This window comes from Impatiens glandulifera, chromosome 2 (assembly GCF_907164915.1).
Source record: "Impatiens glandulifera chromosome 2, dImpGla2.1, whole genome shotgun sequence".
NCBI classification, from domain to species: domain Eukaryota; kingdom Viridiplantae; phylum Streptophyta; class Magnoliopsida; order Ericales; family Balsaminaceae; genus Impatiens; species Impatiens glandulifera.
In genome coordinates this window covers 58373964-58390122 of record NC_061863.1, presented here as the reverse complement: position 1 = coordinate 58390122, position 16159 = coordinate 58373964, and the positions used below count along the sequence as shown (strand labels likewise).

Genomic DNA, 16159 nt, shown 5'->3' with positions numbered 1-16159 from the left:
TCACATATATATCCAAATTAACCACAACTCCCAACTCGACAATTCAAACCTTTTGAAAGAAATTTTAAAATTAAATTAAACATCATTTATATAGATAATGTCAATCTGAACCAGATCTTTATATTTTAAGAATTAAAAAAAATCAATTATATATAATATGTAAACATGGAAAAAAAGAAACGTTTTTTGGGGTTTAGTCCTGAATTCTGAGCCGTTGGAATGGGGGGATAGTTAGCATAATATTTCAAAGTTTGCTTTTCTTTCCGATGTTCATTTTTATTTCTGTGAAGCCACCACGCACGAAGAATATCTTCCAGCTGCAGCACACAGAGTTTTCTCTCTCAGATCTGTGCTTGTGTTTTCCCTTTTCCTCCTCAGAGATTCGCTGTCTTTTCTCTTCTTCACGATCCAGCTTTGCTTTTCAAGATGTGTTTATTCTCCCCCTCCTCCTCCTTTCACATCCTTCAATTCCATTCTTTTTATCAACCAACCGTCATCGTCCACTTCGCACCTTCTTTCTCATCATCCCCCCGACGACGACGTCCTTTTCTTTCTTTTCGCCCAACTTCTACTTCTACATATAATCCCCATGCCTAATTCCTCAACCCTCACCGACCTATCTCACTCCTCCTCCTCCTCATCTGTTTATGGTATTCATTTCCATTCTTACTTTCATCTTAATTAATTAATTAATTGCATTGCTCACTACTTGTTCGACGAAATGCTTCCCTAAATCTTATATCTTTTTCAGCAGGGGATTTTGTTTCTTCATCCGGAGAGAAGAAGTCTCGATTCGTCAGTTGGTTGAGCAAGCTTTTTAATAACGCCTCAGATAGTGAACCTATACCCAAGTTTCTCCAAGAAGAACCCATGGTTTTCCGTGCTCCTCTTCGTTTTCTGGTAATGAAAAAACTAACTAAATTAATGGTTTTAACCAACCACAGAAGTTCTTATAGCCAACATCATGTAGGAGAACTTGTGCTTGCTAGACAATTTTGAAATTAGTCAATGCCATCTTCTGAAACGATTATCGTATTCTCAATGTGAATTTGCATCAGGGTGATCGCCCCCGGTCTGGAAGAGAAAAAGAAGAATTGGATCGAGCGATTGCACTTTCTTTGGCTGAAGATTTGAATAGACCACCAATAGGAGGTATATTTCAACTATTTCAAGTTTTCATGTCTCCCCTTCCTTCCACGCTTCAACAAAGAAGAGGGGACTTATTTTATTTTATTTTTGTTTTATTTCCATCCCTCGTGTTATACATTGTTTAGTGGATATCTTTGCTTTGTAGGCTTTAGATGGAATGGAGATAATGGCCAAGATATTGCTAGGAAAGTTCATGAGAGATTTAGTTCGTCATTCTACCCTCCATTTGCTCCTACTCAATATTATTCGAGGGGATATCGGTATGTCATACTGGTTTAACTGAGAGGTGCAAATTATTTGGCTAGAATCTGAATTTGCTATAGCACACTCACTTTATAAAATATGACATAGTAAAGTCTATTCTAAGTTTATCCTAGATTCCTAGTCAACTTTCTCTTCAAAAGTGTTAACATTGTATCCATAAAATTCTCAATATTTACATGGAATGATTTGTATGTATTACCAATAAATGCAGATTATGCAGTGCCTGCAACCGTGACATTGGCCATGGAAACTATTTGAGTTGCATGGGAAACTTTTACCATCCAGAGTGCTTCCGATGTCATGCATGTGGTTCTCAGATAATTGAGCATGAGGTAATATACCATTTCTCTTTTCAAACTATTCATCTTCTTTCTTTGCCAATCACCACTATAATTATTCAGAAGTAGATGAGCCCTAAATCTGTATATTTGTTGTTTCCTTAATACTGACTAGTTCTTTTTCTTTTGATTAAAGTTTTCTTTGTCAGCGAGGAAAGCATACCACAAATCCTGCTTCAAAGAGATGTCACATCCCAGATGTGATGTTTGTCAACATTTTGTAAGAAAATAATGGCTGAAATTCAGTTGTCCTTAATTACCCAAAGGAAAACAAATAGTCTTATTTGATTGCCCAATTCATTTTTTTATCAGATCCCTGCCAATGGAGCTTCTTTGATCGAGTATCGATGCCATCCATACTGGTCCCAAAAATATTGTCCTTCACATGAGCATGACAACACAGCCCGATGCTGCAGCTGTGAGCGTCTAGAGGTATCAGCTTTGCAAATTGTAATGCTGATGTTATTGAAACAAACATGCCTTAATTTTCTTTCTTTCTTGTTTTAGTCTGTGAACGCAAGATACGTTGCCTTAGGAGATGGTCGGAGTCTTTGTCTGGAGTGCATGGAATCTGCTGTGATGGATACGGGTGACTGTCAGCCACTTTACCATTCAATTAGAGATTATTATGAAGGACTGAACATGAGGATCGACCAACAAATTCCTATGCTTCTGGTTGAAAGACAAGCTCTTAATGAAGCAATCGTAGGAGAGAAGCATGTATGATCTTGTACATAATTTGTCTTCTTTTTTTTTGGACCATTCACTTGTCATTTCCTGATTTTTTTAGTCTTTTTCAGGGTTACCATCACATGCCTGAGACAAGGGGTTTATGTTTATCAGAAGAACAAACTGTTACTAGTGTATGCCACCTACCTTCCACATTATTTGTCAAAATCAATTTATCTATTTACTTAATATAATATATATCTATATTAGATCATTTGCCTCATGATTTCTTCCATTTTTGTGTGTGTAGGTTCTAAGAAGGCCGATGATGGGAGGTCATAGACTGATGGGGATGAGGACTCAACCTCAAAGACTGACACGGAGATGTGAAGTGACTGCTATTCTCGTTCTATATGGCCTCCCTAGGTAATATGAATTTTGAAAACTGCATAAATCTGTGATCTTCAACCATGTACATACCTGTCTGCTTGAGCCAATATTTCCTTTTCCAAATTGGCAGTTGGAGATTAGTTTTTCATCACAAAATGGTTGAATGTTAAGTTGTGTTTGATAACACACTAAGTACTTAATCTAATAGTTAAGGGTTCGTTTAGATTCAACTCAACTTGAGCTCAAAACTCACATATTAGCGTACATCCATTTTTATGCAGGTTGTTGACAGGCGCAATTCTTGCTCACGAGTTGATGCATGCTTGGCTGCGCTTGAAAGGTACTCAAATCAGCTCTCGAGAACTATCTTGCATTTTAACTAAAAATCAGATTGGGTTTGTTTCATTTTTAAGAGTTCCAATTTTGTTGAGGAGAAGATAGGGCAGAACAATTGTATTGAAACTTGGTAGTTTTGATTATATGTAGGATTTCGTAACCTTAGCCCTGAGGTAGAAGAAGGCATCTGTCAAATTCTTTCATACATGTGGCTTGAGTCAGAGGTAATGACGACGTCATCGTCGTCATCGTCATCATCCTCCTCCAAGAAAGGTGCAAGGTCAAACACAGAGAATAAGATAGGGCAGTTTTTCAAGCATCAGATTGAGCACGAAACCTCTCCAACCTATGGAGGAGGATTTCGGGCTGCTAGAGCTGCTGTTAACAAATACGGTTTGCGTGCCACCCTTGATCACATTAAATCTACCGGAAGTTTTCCTTTTTGAGTGCGACATGATGGTTAATAAAGAGACTGTGCTCTCTAATTTCTATATAAAAAAATAAAATAAAATATATGGCTTTTATTGATTCTTCATCTTATTGATGCTTTTCTTTGAAATTTTGTCTGAAGACTGCAATTCTCTAGATCTGATAGAAACTTCAAACATTTATATTTCATTAGTCAGGAACCAATATTTTTTATTAACTAGAGAAGTCACTTGATTTTGGATATACCCTTGTTTGGACAACAAAATATAAATAGACAAACAAAGTAATTCAAGATGATATCTTTCTCAATAAAAGCATCTATATATTCCAGTTTTGAATATAGACAGGACTCAGAAATACATGTTCAAATAGAACTCCTTGTTTGAAGTAGATTGAAATGGAATAGTTATTGACATACAATCTCTTAAAAATGAGATGGATGAGCTAAAATATTTAGTTGCACTATCTAGAGATGGGTCTGTATTATCTATAGTTGGAAAAACTCAATTACCATTAACCCACCACCCGGTAATTGAGATCACAAAAGACTTGTATTAAGGGGATTACTAACCTGATTGAAGTGAGGGGGTTACAACAATTAGTGTGTCTGTGCTAGTCGAGGTGCTTGGAAGATGACCCTGATCATTCAAAATAAATAAACACAATCAAGAAAATGGAAATGGAAATAGACAAGAACTCTCTGTTTAGTACTTACCAGCAATCAGTAAGTACCCTTTCCATCAAAATCTCTAATAATATATAATCACTAGCCTTTCGGCCTCTTGTTCAGTTGGAACAGCAAGTTCTCCTATTTACACTACTTGTGTAATCTCCGACGTTAATGGAAATTCCTTGGCCAGGAAGACCACCCACAATTGCTTCCTGAGCTGCCAAGGCTTTCCGGCTTATTATCTGATAAATATCTAGCATGATAGTCTGAAATGCACTCTCAACATTTATAGCTTCCATGGCAGACGTTTCGAGGAATGATAACCCTTCCCTCTCCGCCAATCCTTGTCCATCATGCTCTGAGACTGACCTGAGATGATTTAAGTCGGCCTTGTTTCCTGCCAACATGATCACGATGTTGGAGTCTGAATGGTCTCTTAGCTCCCTGAGCCATCTCTCAACATTTTCGAACGTTTGTCTCTTGGTTATGTCATAAACCAATAGTGCCCCAACTGCACCCCTATAGTATGCACTTGTGATTGCTCTGTACCTTTCTTGCCCAGCCGTATCCCATATTTGAGCCTTTACTGTCTTTCCTTCCACCTATATACAACAGAACGTTTTAGATTAACATTCAAATCTCCTTTAGCCAAGAAGAGAATTAAAAGGATGTTAATATCTGAAGAGGAAGAAGAAATGGAAACGAGAGAAATCTCAGCCTAAGAAAAAACCGAGACCTGAAGAGTTCTGGTGGCGAATTCAACGCCGATGGTGGATTTGGATTCCAAGCAGAACTCATTGCGAGTGAATCTGGAAAGTATATTTGATTTTCCGACGCCGGAATCTCCGATCAAGACGATCTTAAATAGATAATCGTACTGGTGATCTACCTTATACGCCATATTCTACCTTTTTCTCTTTAAACTAGCCATGCAAATCAAAGCAAAGCATGCAGTTGAGCTGCATTTAGTTTCTTTCCAAATTCCAAAAAGGATCATATAATAAACAAAAAAGAGAGGCACTAACCATTAACGTGATATGAACACAAAATTATGGAAATCGTCGACGTTTGAATCATGAAGGGAATTGCAGCGGAATTTTGAGGAAGGTAAGAGAGAGAAACTATCTCTCTCAGACCAACCAGAGAAAACAGAATTTGCGATAATTAATGTAGGAATTTAACCTCAGCTATAAACTTCTCCTTATTAACAATAAATTTTCTATTATTATTATTATTAGATCTTCTTATATATTTATGTGATGTCATGCATTGTTGTATTAAAAATTTGTCTAAATTAATATTCAAATTGATTGTTTTTTAGACATTTTATAAAAAAATAATTCTTATTAATTCAAATAAAATTATAAATAGAATATTAATTTGCAAATAATAAAACATAATGGATATTAAATAATACAAATTTATAAAAATTAAAATTTTCATAATTTTTGTAAGGCGAGTTTAAAATAACAATGAATAATAAGAATACGTTGAACACACTAATTAAGGTGTATGAGAAATTTTAACTCAAAATTCTAAGCGGCGGTGAAATTTGTCATTACCTGAGGACCGGTAAGTAACGTCAAAAACATTTTTTTTTTTTGTCAAATTATAACTGACCATATACAAATTATGTCAAAATAGAAAAAAACATTGAAAATATTAGAAATTATCTATAGACGAAAGATAAATTCTAAAAATTCTTAATAAAAAAATAAAAAATAATCACCAACACATTAAATGTATAAAATACAGACTAATCACAAAAAAAAAAATTAATAAATTACCATCAGATCAAATAACCTCACCACGAGCGACAAGGGCCTTGTTTTCTTTGAATTTTTAAAAAACTAAAAAAAAAACAATTTTCCAATCAATCACCTCTCAACAATTATATTATTCATTTCATTGCCAAAATACTAAAATATTTTATATTTTAAATTATTATTTTTTATTTTATTCATATATATTCATACCTTTTAAGTATTTTTACCAAAAATAATCATCATCTCTTTAAAATAATCACAAATCATTATTTTTTTCTCCTTTTAAATTTTTTTAAAAACTCAATTCGAATAAAGCATAATATTAAAAATTTATAAATAAATAAAATAAAAACTTTCTCTTTAAAAATATATATATATATATATATATATATATATATATATATATATATATATATATATATAAATATATAATAAAAAAATATTAGAAAGAGAAAAGAGGATAACTCTTTCATTCTTATATTATGATTTCAAATTAAAATATGGATTTTGACTTTATTTAATATATAAATTATTGTGTAACTTTTAATTTTATTTGCTATATTTATTAATTTTAGATTATTATCTAAATTGATTTTTTACCATTATCCATCAAGAAAATATATAACAAAAGATCTAATATATATTTACAGACAATGATAATTGAATGACAGCGAAATGTTGGTTAAATTTGGCAGCAGCTATCAATATCGATGGCTAGCGATGGATCAGAGGAGGCTGAGCAACTGATGGTGGTTAAATTTCCCACTAAATTATTTAGTACTCATTGTTAAGGAAATTGTCTCAACTCCGATACGAGGCGTCACCGACTGTCATTCTGTCCCAATTTGATTGACTCTAGACTGTATTCAAGAGCAACGACTAGAGGTTCAGAGATGGCGATGCGTGATCTTGTAACCGGCGGGGCGGCATGTGCTGTTCCTGGTTCTTCTTCATCTTCAAACCCTCTCGGTGCTCTAGCCAATAACCTTTTTGGTTCTTCTTCAAAAACTCAGGTTCTTTATCTATCTATCTATCCATCCATCAATCTATATCTATATATTGAAGTCCTATTCTATATTGTGCTGTTTCAATTTTCTGTTCAAGCTTCCATTAGAACCTTATCTATTACAGCTAGTTACAAAATTCAACAGATTGATGAGTGGATTACTTGCTCATCCAATTTAAATCACTCTCCTTCTTCTTGTTTGCCTCTTATTGCATTGAGATTATCTGGAATTTCACCGAACCTAGAATTTGTGTCTCTGAAGAATTATCCAAGAGTATGTTTTATTAGCTTGGCTGCATGCTAGAACTTGGTAAAGTTCTGATTTTTTTATCTTTTATGGTTGCCCAGAAGCTGAATCGGACTCTGATGGCTCTTTTGATTCTTATCAAAATATTGATTTCCAATTTTGATTCTATCCTCTACTATATGAAGTGCAAACTAGACTGATACTCCTTCACTTAGAAAAAACATTCTAGATTGCTGACATTCATTAGATAGAATATGGATTTTGAGGTTTACTTGCTTCAATATTCTTCCTGTATCCATTTCATTCACTGCATGACAATTCTTGGAACGTTATAGTATTTTGGCACCATGACTTGTTTAGTCATAGTTTCATTGTGAAATGTTTGAATGATCTTAGGTACTACAGAAATTAACTTTAGTACCTTTACTTACATTGCTTATAATAGTATGTTTTTGATAAACAATTAGTATCGTGATGCAGTGTCACTGTTAGTGTGAAGGTAATATTCCAACCTAACTGACATTTTCTAAAGCATGAGCGACATAATTGAACCCTGCACTGGCCATTCCTTTTTTAGAACATCTACTTTACAAAGAAGATACACCCAATACAGTATTTCCTTGATTAAGCTTTAATTCTCACTGGGTGCATTCTGTGAATGACATGATACTTGTTGTGGGAGCAGAAACAGATATTCATCCTTTTCAACAAGAGAGAATTATGTTCTATTGTTAGGATTTTCTTCTCTAGTTTCTGAAGAACTTTTAGTTTATATGGTTGATGCTCACTCACTAGATGCATTGTTTAAGCAGGAAAGGCTGAGAGAAATTCCTACATTGTCATCTACAACTTCTGATGGTAACATCTATGCTGATCCACGGAATGCATTACCTGTATCAGAGTTTGACCATCAGCTTCCACCTACTATCCATGTATCATCTCATATTTCTGTCTATTATCTTTGTCAGTGGATTTCTCTTTTTGGTTGTTGTTTTCGTAACATCTATGTCTTTGATTATCAGGGATCAGATTTCCTTAGGGGCTTTCACTCTGCTGATCAGAATAGACTGTCTGATGCTTGGAATGAGGTACAAAACATACCTGGGATGGATCGCGTGTCAGATTTTAATGGACCTCTACAACCACAGTTGGATGGTAAACTTTAGATAGAAAGGCTTCTGCATTCTCTCATGTCTTTTTAATTGGTGAAATAGACAGTATTTATCGTTTCAAATGTGTCTTCAAGTTCATTTATTGCATGCTGCTAATTTTGTTGAAAATTTATATATTATTTGATAGATTTCCTTTAAATATTGTTTCACACTTTTGCATGAGTCTGGTAAATCAAAATGTTCTTTTTATTTTCTCATTGTGTTGCAGGACCACCTCAACGAGTTTTGACAAGTTTTCTGCATCAATTTGTTCATAGCAGTCAAGCTGGCGTTCCTTTTCATCCTATGCCTCTTCCAGTTTTGGGTTTGTCACAAGGTGACAAACAATGCATACGTGATCGTAGCAGCATCATGGCTCGACACTTCTTTGCAGATAAAAGTGAAGAATTCATTAATGCACAGGTTTATCTTCCTATTCTGTCTGAAACTAAGATTTTGAAACTACTGATGCATCTTCTGCTCCTGTGAATTGCTGAGCATAATGAGTGGATGTGCGTGAGGTTTATAGAGGCTATGTGGTAGACATCCAGTCATCTTCCTCACATGTCATATTTGTCATAATAACAAGTAATATCACAGGTCAAATCAGTTCTGATTGGCTTATACTACGTTGCCTGAGTTATCAAATGAGTTTTGTTTTTCCTTCCAAATACCTATGGGTAAATATAAGTCGAATTGAAAAGAGGATATAAAGCTTCTCTAAGAAATGTTCATTCTTTAGGATAAATCTGTATGCTGTGAGTTCCATCTGGAGGCTTTGCCTTGTAGTATTACATTTATTTACTTTTTATTTCTTGTTTGATGGTTTCAATTTTAAGAAATCAAATAATACTTTTTTGAAATTAAAGGATGGTAACTATAAGTTATATTTTGTCTAGATTCACACATTTATATTAGCTGTTTTATAACTTGTCTTCTTTTACATTGGTCGCAAGTTTATATGTTCTATGTTACTTGTCAGGTTAATGCACTATTATCATCATTGGATATTGATGGAGATGTTAGAGCTAGGGGCCCTATGCCTGGGAGATTCCGTGAATTGGAGGGATATTGGAATGAGTCTCAAGGTATGCAGAGACCTGGCCATCAGGCAGCTGATGGTTGGGTTGACGAATTTGCCCAACAACGAATAGACCATGGTGATCCAAATGCTTGGGCTTTGTCATTTGAACGGCAGCATGGTACTAATGGCTGGGCTTCTGAATTTGATCGAGTAAGTGCTACTTACTGAAATTGCATATAATTTTAACTTGGTTTTGTGCTGCTCTCATCATATTTATTAGGTTCCAATGATTTTCAATTTTGCGTACATTGCAAAATGATTTATATGATCTGTCTGTTGTGCATTGAGCCATTGGCATATTTTTTCTTCTTGCAACCCTATTGAGTGATTGTGTCTTGATGTTTTAGTTTCAATTCATTTTTCTCCATAATATATTTTGCGTGTCTTTTCTGAGTTGAGTATTTTTTATGCTTTTGCGCTATTGTTTCTTAAACAGGAACAAACTCAGATCATGTCGGTGAATCAAATGAGAGGTGCACATATCCCAAATATTGCTGCATTGGAGCAGAGCCGCTTGCTGGCCCATACATTAGCTCAAAATAATGACCCAAAATTCCAGGTTCTGTAATACGTGGTCCATTTTCTTTTTATAAGCATAAAGATGGAATGCATTCTCTACAACACATTTGTCTGTAGCTTAGGTACATCCACTATGGATCAGGCACTGTGTTTATACGGAAATTACATGAAATGCTGCAAAGGGTTGGGAGAAATGATGTCAGACATTTGTGATAAAGCAATGATTAGAGCATGTATTATTTCATTTTTCCATTTCAAATGAAAGGATTCTGTTACACTTTTTTAGGGTTTATAGAATATGAGAACGAAGGAGAGAGAGAGAGAGAGTGAGAAATGAGAAAATGAGACAAGGAAGAAGAAGATGAGATGCCAAGATCATATATTCATTCAGTTGATAATTGCTCCTACTGCAGACATCTGTATTTATAGTTTTTTCTTTAAGAAGCAAAAACTAATGAGCTGACAAAACTTTGCCTAAATTAAAAGAATACAATCAATTTCAAGGACCTCTTTATTATTTTGTGCCCTATTACTAAACCAATATATATTGACACGTAATAGAGTCCTGGCTTGTTTCAGGGTGATAGATATAAACATGGATATAGAGAAATGATACTTTTTTTATGGTTCTTAAAGATGATTATTTCCTTTCTATTTATGACCTGCTTTAATTTTTATTATCTCATGTGTTGGTACATGCAGAATTCAAAATTTCTTCAGTTTGTTTCAAAAATGAGTCGTGGTGATCTTGTCATTGAGGATAATCAAGTCAAGCCAGCTGCAACATCTTCAGGTGGGGATTGGGCATCAGAATTTCAGCAACAACTTGATAGTAAACATACATGGGCTGATCAATTCGTGCATGGAGAGGCAAGTATAAGTAATTGGTGAATGCATAAAGCACTTGGAATAAAGATCAATTAACTCCAATTTTATATCACAAATCAAATACCCCCATGAATCTTGAGTATCAATTGTCAAATTACCCTAAACTTGTAAAAATTGGATCAAATTGTGTAAGTTAGGGAATTATGAAGAAGGAGATAGAGGAAGGCGAGAGAATTGGGTGTTAATGCCTGTCCCTTGTAGACCCCAATATGGACAAAAGAGAAAGAAAGGGAAGAGGTTGTGGGGGGAGGGAGGCAAATTGGAGGGGAGGGTTGGGGTTTGGTCTAGTTGAGTGCTTACTTATGCTTTTGGACAATTTTTTTTAGAAAATGAAATCGCATCTGACTAATGGACGATTAATAATACGAGATTGGACGACCATTGTTTTGACATCTAGCCAATTTGATACGATTTTGATAGTTAAGGGGCTACGCGATTTTTTTTTTTGAAATTTGTACTTGCACACTTAGGGTACACAAAAATCCCTCCATGATACTAGTTACTTTTTGGTTCTCAGCATTACACACATATTGATGCCAGAACTCAACTTTTTTATTCTCTTTTCAGCTTTCTCGTGGTCCTGAAGGATGGGCAAATGAGTTTGCAGCTGAACGTGAACTTGGAACAGCTGATGATCAGTGGGTCAATGAATTTTCAAAACTGCGGGTGAATGACTGGGCAGACGAATTTGGCCGTCAAGTTGGGGAAGGGGTATTGGGGGATAATGATGGCTGGGTCAACTCATATGATGAGTAAGTCCATCTGGTTGGGACTTGTTTTTTATTTACTAATTTTATTTTGTGTTGTATTATATAATGCTACAAGATCACGGTTTCATGGTCAAATTTTTCGAACCTCACCTTTACATTAGTTTTCAGATGAAATAAATTCTACTTCTAGTACTTAAATTTAAAAAGTAGGTTAAATTTTGGTAGTATCATAATCCAAAGTCCTCGTGTTTTTTCTTGAGCTAGAGTGATGCCTTACAGTTCGGAATCAGACTGCTATTGAAATAGTTAGACCATCCTTTGAATTTGAAAGGCTTCAACCTTGTGCATTGTCTTATTCTGGTTTTAAAAATTTATGATTTTTATCTCATCATGAAGGATTTGAAGATAAAAAGTTGTGGGCTCTGGTAATTGCATTTCCTCTTCTGAAATACACTGCTTGTATTGATTAATATTTGTTCAGATGAACATGCTAAACAAGAAGCAGTAGATTTTTTTTAATGCACTACTAGTTTACTATTATCTTAGAATGAGACTCTTGTAGATACATCATTCAATCATCTATTATTATTCCCATTCCATTATAATGACTAAGTTTGACTTGTTCTGAAGTAGTAATATTTTTGTATAAAAGATATTCAGAAGAATCTATTTGACAAATGTTGTAGATAACTTCTGCAGACATCAAATGCTCAAGCATGCCTCCAATATTTATATTGTAGCATGCTTGTTTTATTCCTATGCAACCTTTCGGTTCCCCTATTTTGGGCATTTACTTCTTTCTCTTTATTTTTTACTTTCTTTGTATATATTAAGATGACTTGGACAATGCATATATGAGAAATAATACACAAAATCAATAACATTTGTCCTTCTCAAATTGATTGTCTTAACGATAAAACTACAAAATAGAAAATTATGTTGATTTGCTAGAAAATAATCCATCACTGGCAGAGAAAAGGGCATTCTAGAAACCCAAAATAGAATTGAATGTGATTATCTGGTATGACCTTTAAAACATAAAAATGAGGTAGAGAAGAGAAACAACAAGAGGCTTAATTTGTAATGGATCAGATATGCTCTAAAACTGCTCAAACAAAACCAAAATTATTTTAAATTTATTTACCTTGAAGAGATTCATGATACTTATGATAATGCTGTTTTAGGTTTCTAAATGAACAAAAAGCTTCCAAGGAGTATTCTGATAGGGGGGTTTATGTGTTCTCTGACATGAACCCATATGTGGGTCACGCCAATCCTTTGAAAGAAGGTCAAGATCTTTTCCGAAAAGGTCTTCTTAGTGAAGCTGTGCTTGCCTTAGAGGCTGAAGTGTTGAAAAACCCTAGCAACTCTGAAGGTTGGAGGTTGCTTGGAGTAGCCCATGCTGAGAATGATGATGATCAACAGGTAAGTGGTTCATCCTTGCAATTGTGTAATCCCTTTGATCTGGATCTTTTATGCATCATACTCTTTAAATCCCATATGATGAAGACCATAGTGAAAATTATGAAGTGATAGAGCCTGATCAAATTCAACAGGCAATGAGGTTTTGATACAATAGATATAACCTGCCAACCTCTGCATCAGTTTTTTTATGGGGATCTTAATGTGTTCTCCAATTTGAAATTGTTCTTTCTATGAGTTTCTTGTTTTCACTTGAAATATACTGATATAACTCGAACTAGAATTAGGTATATATATTTAAATTACATTAATAAGTGGACTAGAATTTAGAACGAAGAGAAGAGAAGATAAGAATTAATGGGGGAGAGATAGAACTCTAAGAGCTAGGGTGAATACAATGAGGGTGAGAGAAAAGTTGACCTTGAGAGGTTTCTGGAAAAATGTCTTGTCTCTCAACAGATAAGGATTTCTTTCTTATATACCCTCCAACTGTCATAATCAATTTCTCAGCCAATCCCACCTTTTTGTCTAACTGCCTTATTAACAATTATTTATTTTCATATTAGTAATTATTTATTCTTAGTCAATTAATTATCAAAAAATTATCATATTTTTCGCTAACTGCCTTATTAATAACTATTTATTGTGCTGAATTGAAATATAACTGCTGACACTGATTACGTTTACCCGTCACCTTATTCTAGGGTTAGGAAACCTAACCCTAACGATCCCTCGTAACATATACAAAATGATTACTTCACCATACAAGATATCGGTGTTGATGATAGGTAGCTAAGGTCATATGTGATGCTTCACACCAAAAGTAAACTTAATAACATTTCCTCTATAAATTGTATTGAATTTTGCTAGAGTTTAATAATTTTTATTGCTGAAAGTGGAAAGATCATCAATAAGTTCTGTACTTTCCTGAGTATGTTGTAACATGCTTTTTTATTGCAGGCTATTGCATCCATGATGCGTGCACATGAGGTTGATCCAACAAACCTTGAAATACTCCTCGCTCTTGGTGTCAGTCATACAAATGGTTGGTTAAATAAGTTTGTGAGAAGTAGTTAATTGCATAACTAATTTGTTTACAATTGACATGGTGCTGTTTCATGCACACAAATATCTTTACCCTCATTTCGTGATGGAAAATTGTGCCTGATTCTGAACCTGTTTGGTATCATGATTTTTCATATTGATCATGATCCATAAAAATCACATTTGATATGTTTTTCAAAATTTACATTAATATGTATCATGATTTTATACCAATTGAAACAAAAAGTTACAGATAATCTGGATCATGATCCAATCTTGTACAGAATAAGAAAAAATCACTTTCAATTTCATTTTGGCGATTTTTCAATGTGACAAAATAGCAGTTTCCAAATAGGCTCTCTATAATTTGGTATTTGTGGCACATGCATGATAGAGAATTTTAATAATTCAATATTCTGGGGAGGATAATTATCAACTGTGCAACCTACCAAAGGGGGGAGATCAAAGTATTACAATGTTCTTATTCATTATGCAGAGTTGGAACAAGCAGCAGCATTAAAGTACTTGTATGGTTGGTTACGCCATCATCCAAAATACAGGTCGATTACACCTACAGAGATGTCTGATTCCCTCTTCCACCCTGATGTAAGTTGTCTTCTTCTAAAATGTTTATTTAGTGGAGTTATTTTCCAACACTTATCCATGGCTCAAATGCTGTTCGATTACCAGTCATGCACTTGATTTCTCTTGACTTAGGTTTCTTACCTTTTATGGCACAGGTCACAAGATTATATCACAATGCTGCTCAAATGTCTCCTGAAGACTCTGATGTGCACATAGTGCTTGGTGTATTGTATAACTTGTCTAGGGAGTTTGACAAAGCCATTGAATCATTTCAGACTGCTATAAAACTTAAGCCACAAGATTACTCTCTGTGGAACAAGCTGGGTGCAACACAAGCCAATAGCATTCAAAGTGCTGATGCTATACTGGCTTATCAACAGGTACTTTTGTATTATATTTATTATAGTTTTTCAGAATGATACCAGAAATAAAGATTGAAATTTTTTCAGAAAACCAGCATTATATAGAATTGTCTCCCCTTTACTCTAAACATAAACTTTTCAAAAAATTACCAAACCAAACAACCACTATTGTTTATGCAAAGAAGTTGTGCTGCTTCCTTTTTCTTTTTGAAAATTTTGAGGTTGTTTGGTTGTGCCTGTCAAACTGTATATATTTTCCCAACTAGTGGTCCTGATCCTATTTTATTCTTTTTACTGTCTCATGTGCTGTTTGCTTGTTCCTCAGGCGCTAGATCTGAAACCGAACTATGTCCGCGCTTGGGCTAATATGGGTATTAGTTATGCCAACCAGGTAATTTTTCCCCTTGTTATCATAGTTTGCATGTATTTGTAAGTGAAGCCTTTGCTTTAAAAATAATATAAATAATTACTTGTGCAATTTAAGATTTATTCCCAAAGTAATTACCTACGACTATTTTCTTAGGAAATCTGGTAAATGTCTTGTCTAAGGAAATTCTTTCTGCTAGTAATCATACTATTAGGTTCCTAGTCATGTTGAGATGAGTAATGTATTCAGTTTGTGTTATCTACTTTGTATGGATTTTCAGGGCATGTATGAGGATTCAATCCGGTACTATGTCAGGGCACTTGCAATGAATCCAAAGGCTGATAACGCGTGGCAATATCTGAAAATTTCTTTAAGGTGCGCGTTTTACTATTTCCCATAAAGATTAGTTGTATTTTGAATTGGTTACCAAAGATAAGGATCTAAAGTAGATGCTCGTCATTCTGCAGTTGTGCTTCACGGAATGATATGTTGGAAGCTTGCAACCATAGGAATATTGAAGCTCTTCAAAAGGAATTCCCACTTTGAGTATGGAGGTAGTAACCTATTAGTCGAATTTAGAATTAAAGAAGAATACTGTGAGATGAAAGTTACAAACATGCATTTGGACTACAAGTCTTTGTTCGTTTGGAAAAGGAAGAAATAAATAACTATTGTCTTAGCCCAAGAAAAATGCTTATGAGATACCATTGCAATCTCTGTTTTGTTGTTTCCATTTTAACTATGTGTTTGCAACCAGGAGGAT

At 34.5% G+C, this 16159-nt stretch overlaps 3 protein-coding genes across 4 annotated transcripts; 2 read left to right on the top strand and 1 right to left on the bottom strand.

The window, feature by feature from the left end:
• Positions 1-293: 293 nt before the first annotated feature.
• On the top strand, positions 294-3683 carry LOC124925518 (protein DA1-related 2-like). Of its 2 annotated transcripts, none has more exons than XM_047465542.1 (12): positions 294-650; positions 755-900; positions 1059-1152; positions 1295-1409; positions 1625-1745; positions 1888-1971; positions 2064-2183; positions 2259-2471; positions 2552-2614; positions 2731-2846; positions 3092-3150; positions 3297-3683. In XM_047465542.1, exons 1-12 carry the CDS (start codon positions 590-592, stop codon positions 3590-3592), a joined length of 1488 nt encoding a protein of 495 aa, XP_047321498.1. In that variant the 5' UTR covers positions 294-589; the 3' UTR covers positions 3593-3683. The 2 variants fall into 2 exon arrangements, with proteins under 2 accessions (XP_047321498.1, XP_047321497.1); XM_047465541.1 differs by having other exon boundaries at positions 752-900.
• Positions 3684-4311: 628 nt separating this feature from the next.
• LOC124925519 (ras-related protein Rab2BV-like) lies at positions 4312-5175 on the bottom strand. The gene is made up of 2 exons (XM_047465543.1): positions 4982-5175; positions 4312-4847 (listed from the first exon to the last, which is right to left on the bottom strand). The coding sequence occupies exons 1-2, from the start codon at positions 5144-5146 to the stop codon at positions 4362-4364; spliced, it is 651 nt and encodes a 216-aa protein (XP_047321499.1). The 5' UTR covers positions 5147-5175; the 3' UTR covers positions 4312-4361.
• Positions 5176-6747: 1572 nt separating this feature from the next.
• Positions 6748-16129, top strand: LOC124924086 (peroxisome biogenesis protein 5-like). The gene is made up of 15 exons (XM_047464137.1): positions 6748-7024; positions 8077-8196; positions 8287-8419; positions 8645-8838; positions 9398-9649; positions 9936-10058; positions 10721-10888; positions 11474-11658; positions 12801-13041; positions 13999-14083; positions 14579-14688; positions 14823-15047; positions 15355-15420; positions 15677-15771; positions 15864-16129. Exons 1-15 carry the CDS (start codon positions 6905-6907, stop codon positions 15940-15942), a joined length of 2196 nt encoding a protein of 731 aa, XP_047320093.1. The 5' UTR covers positions 6748-6904; the 3' UTR covers positions 15943-16129.
• The last annotated feature ends 30 nt before the right edge of the window (positions 16130-16159 follow it).

What these genes read in the sequence shown, in the direction of transcription:
- LOC124925518 (XM_047465541.1), top strand. Translation starts at nt 590, where the DNA reads ATGCCTAATTCCTCAACCCTCACCGACCTATCTCACTCCTCCTCCTCC. An exon ending in TATTATTCGAGGGGATATCG is followed by an intron (nt 1,410 to 1,624) that starts GTATGTCATACT and finishes CAATAAATGCAG; the next exon opens with ATTATGCAGTGCCTGCAACC. An exon ending in TGCTTGGCTGCGCTTGAAAG is followed by an intron (nt 3,151 to 3,296) that starts GTACTCAAATCA and finishes GATTATATGTAG; the next exon opens with GATTTCGTAACCTTAGCCCT.
- LOC124925519 (XM_047465543.1), bottom strand. Translation starts at nt 5,146, where the DNA reads ATGGCGTATAAGGTAGATCACCAGTACGATTATCTATTTAAGATCGTC. An exon ending in TCGCCACCAGAACTCTTCAG is followed by an intron (nt 4,848 to 4,981) that starts GTCTCGGTTTTT and finishes TGTTGTATATAG; the next exon opens with GTGGAAGGAAAGACAGTAAA.
- LOC124924086 (XM_047464137.1), top strand. Translation starts at nt 6,905, where the DNA reads ATGGCGATGCGTGATCTTGTAACCGGCGGGGCGGCATGTGCTGTTCCT. An exon ending in ATTCCCTCTTCCACCCTGAT is followed by an intron (nt 14,689 to 14,822) that starts GTAAGTTGTCTT and finishes TTTATGGCACAG; the next exon opens with GTCACAAGATTATATCACAA. An exon ending in GTATTAGTTATGCCAACCAG is followed by an intron (nt 15,421 to 15,676) that starts GTAATTTTTCCC and finishes ATGGATTTTCAG; the next exon opens with GGCATGTATGAGGATTCAAT.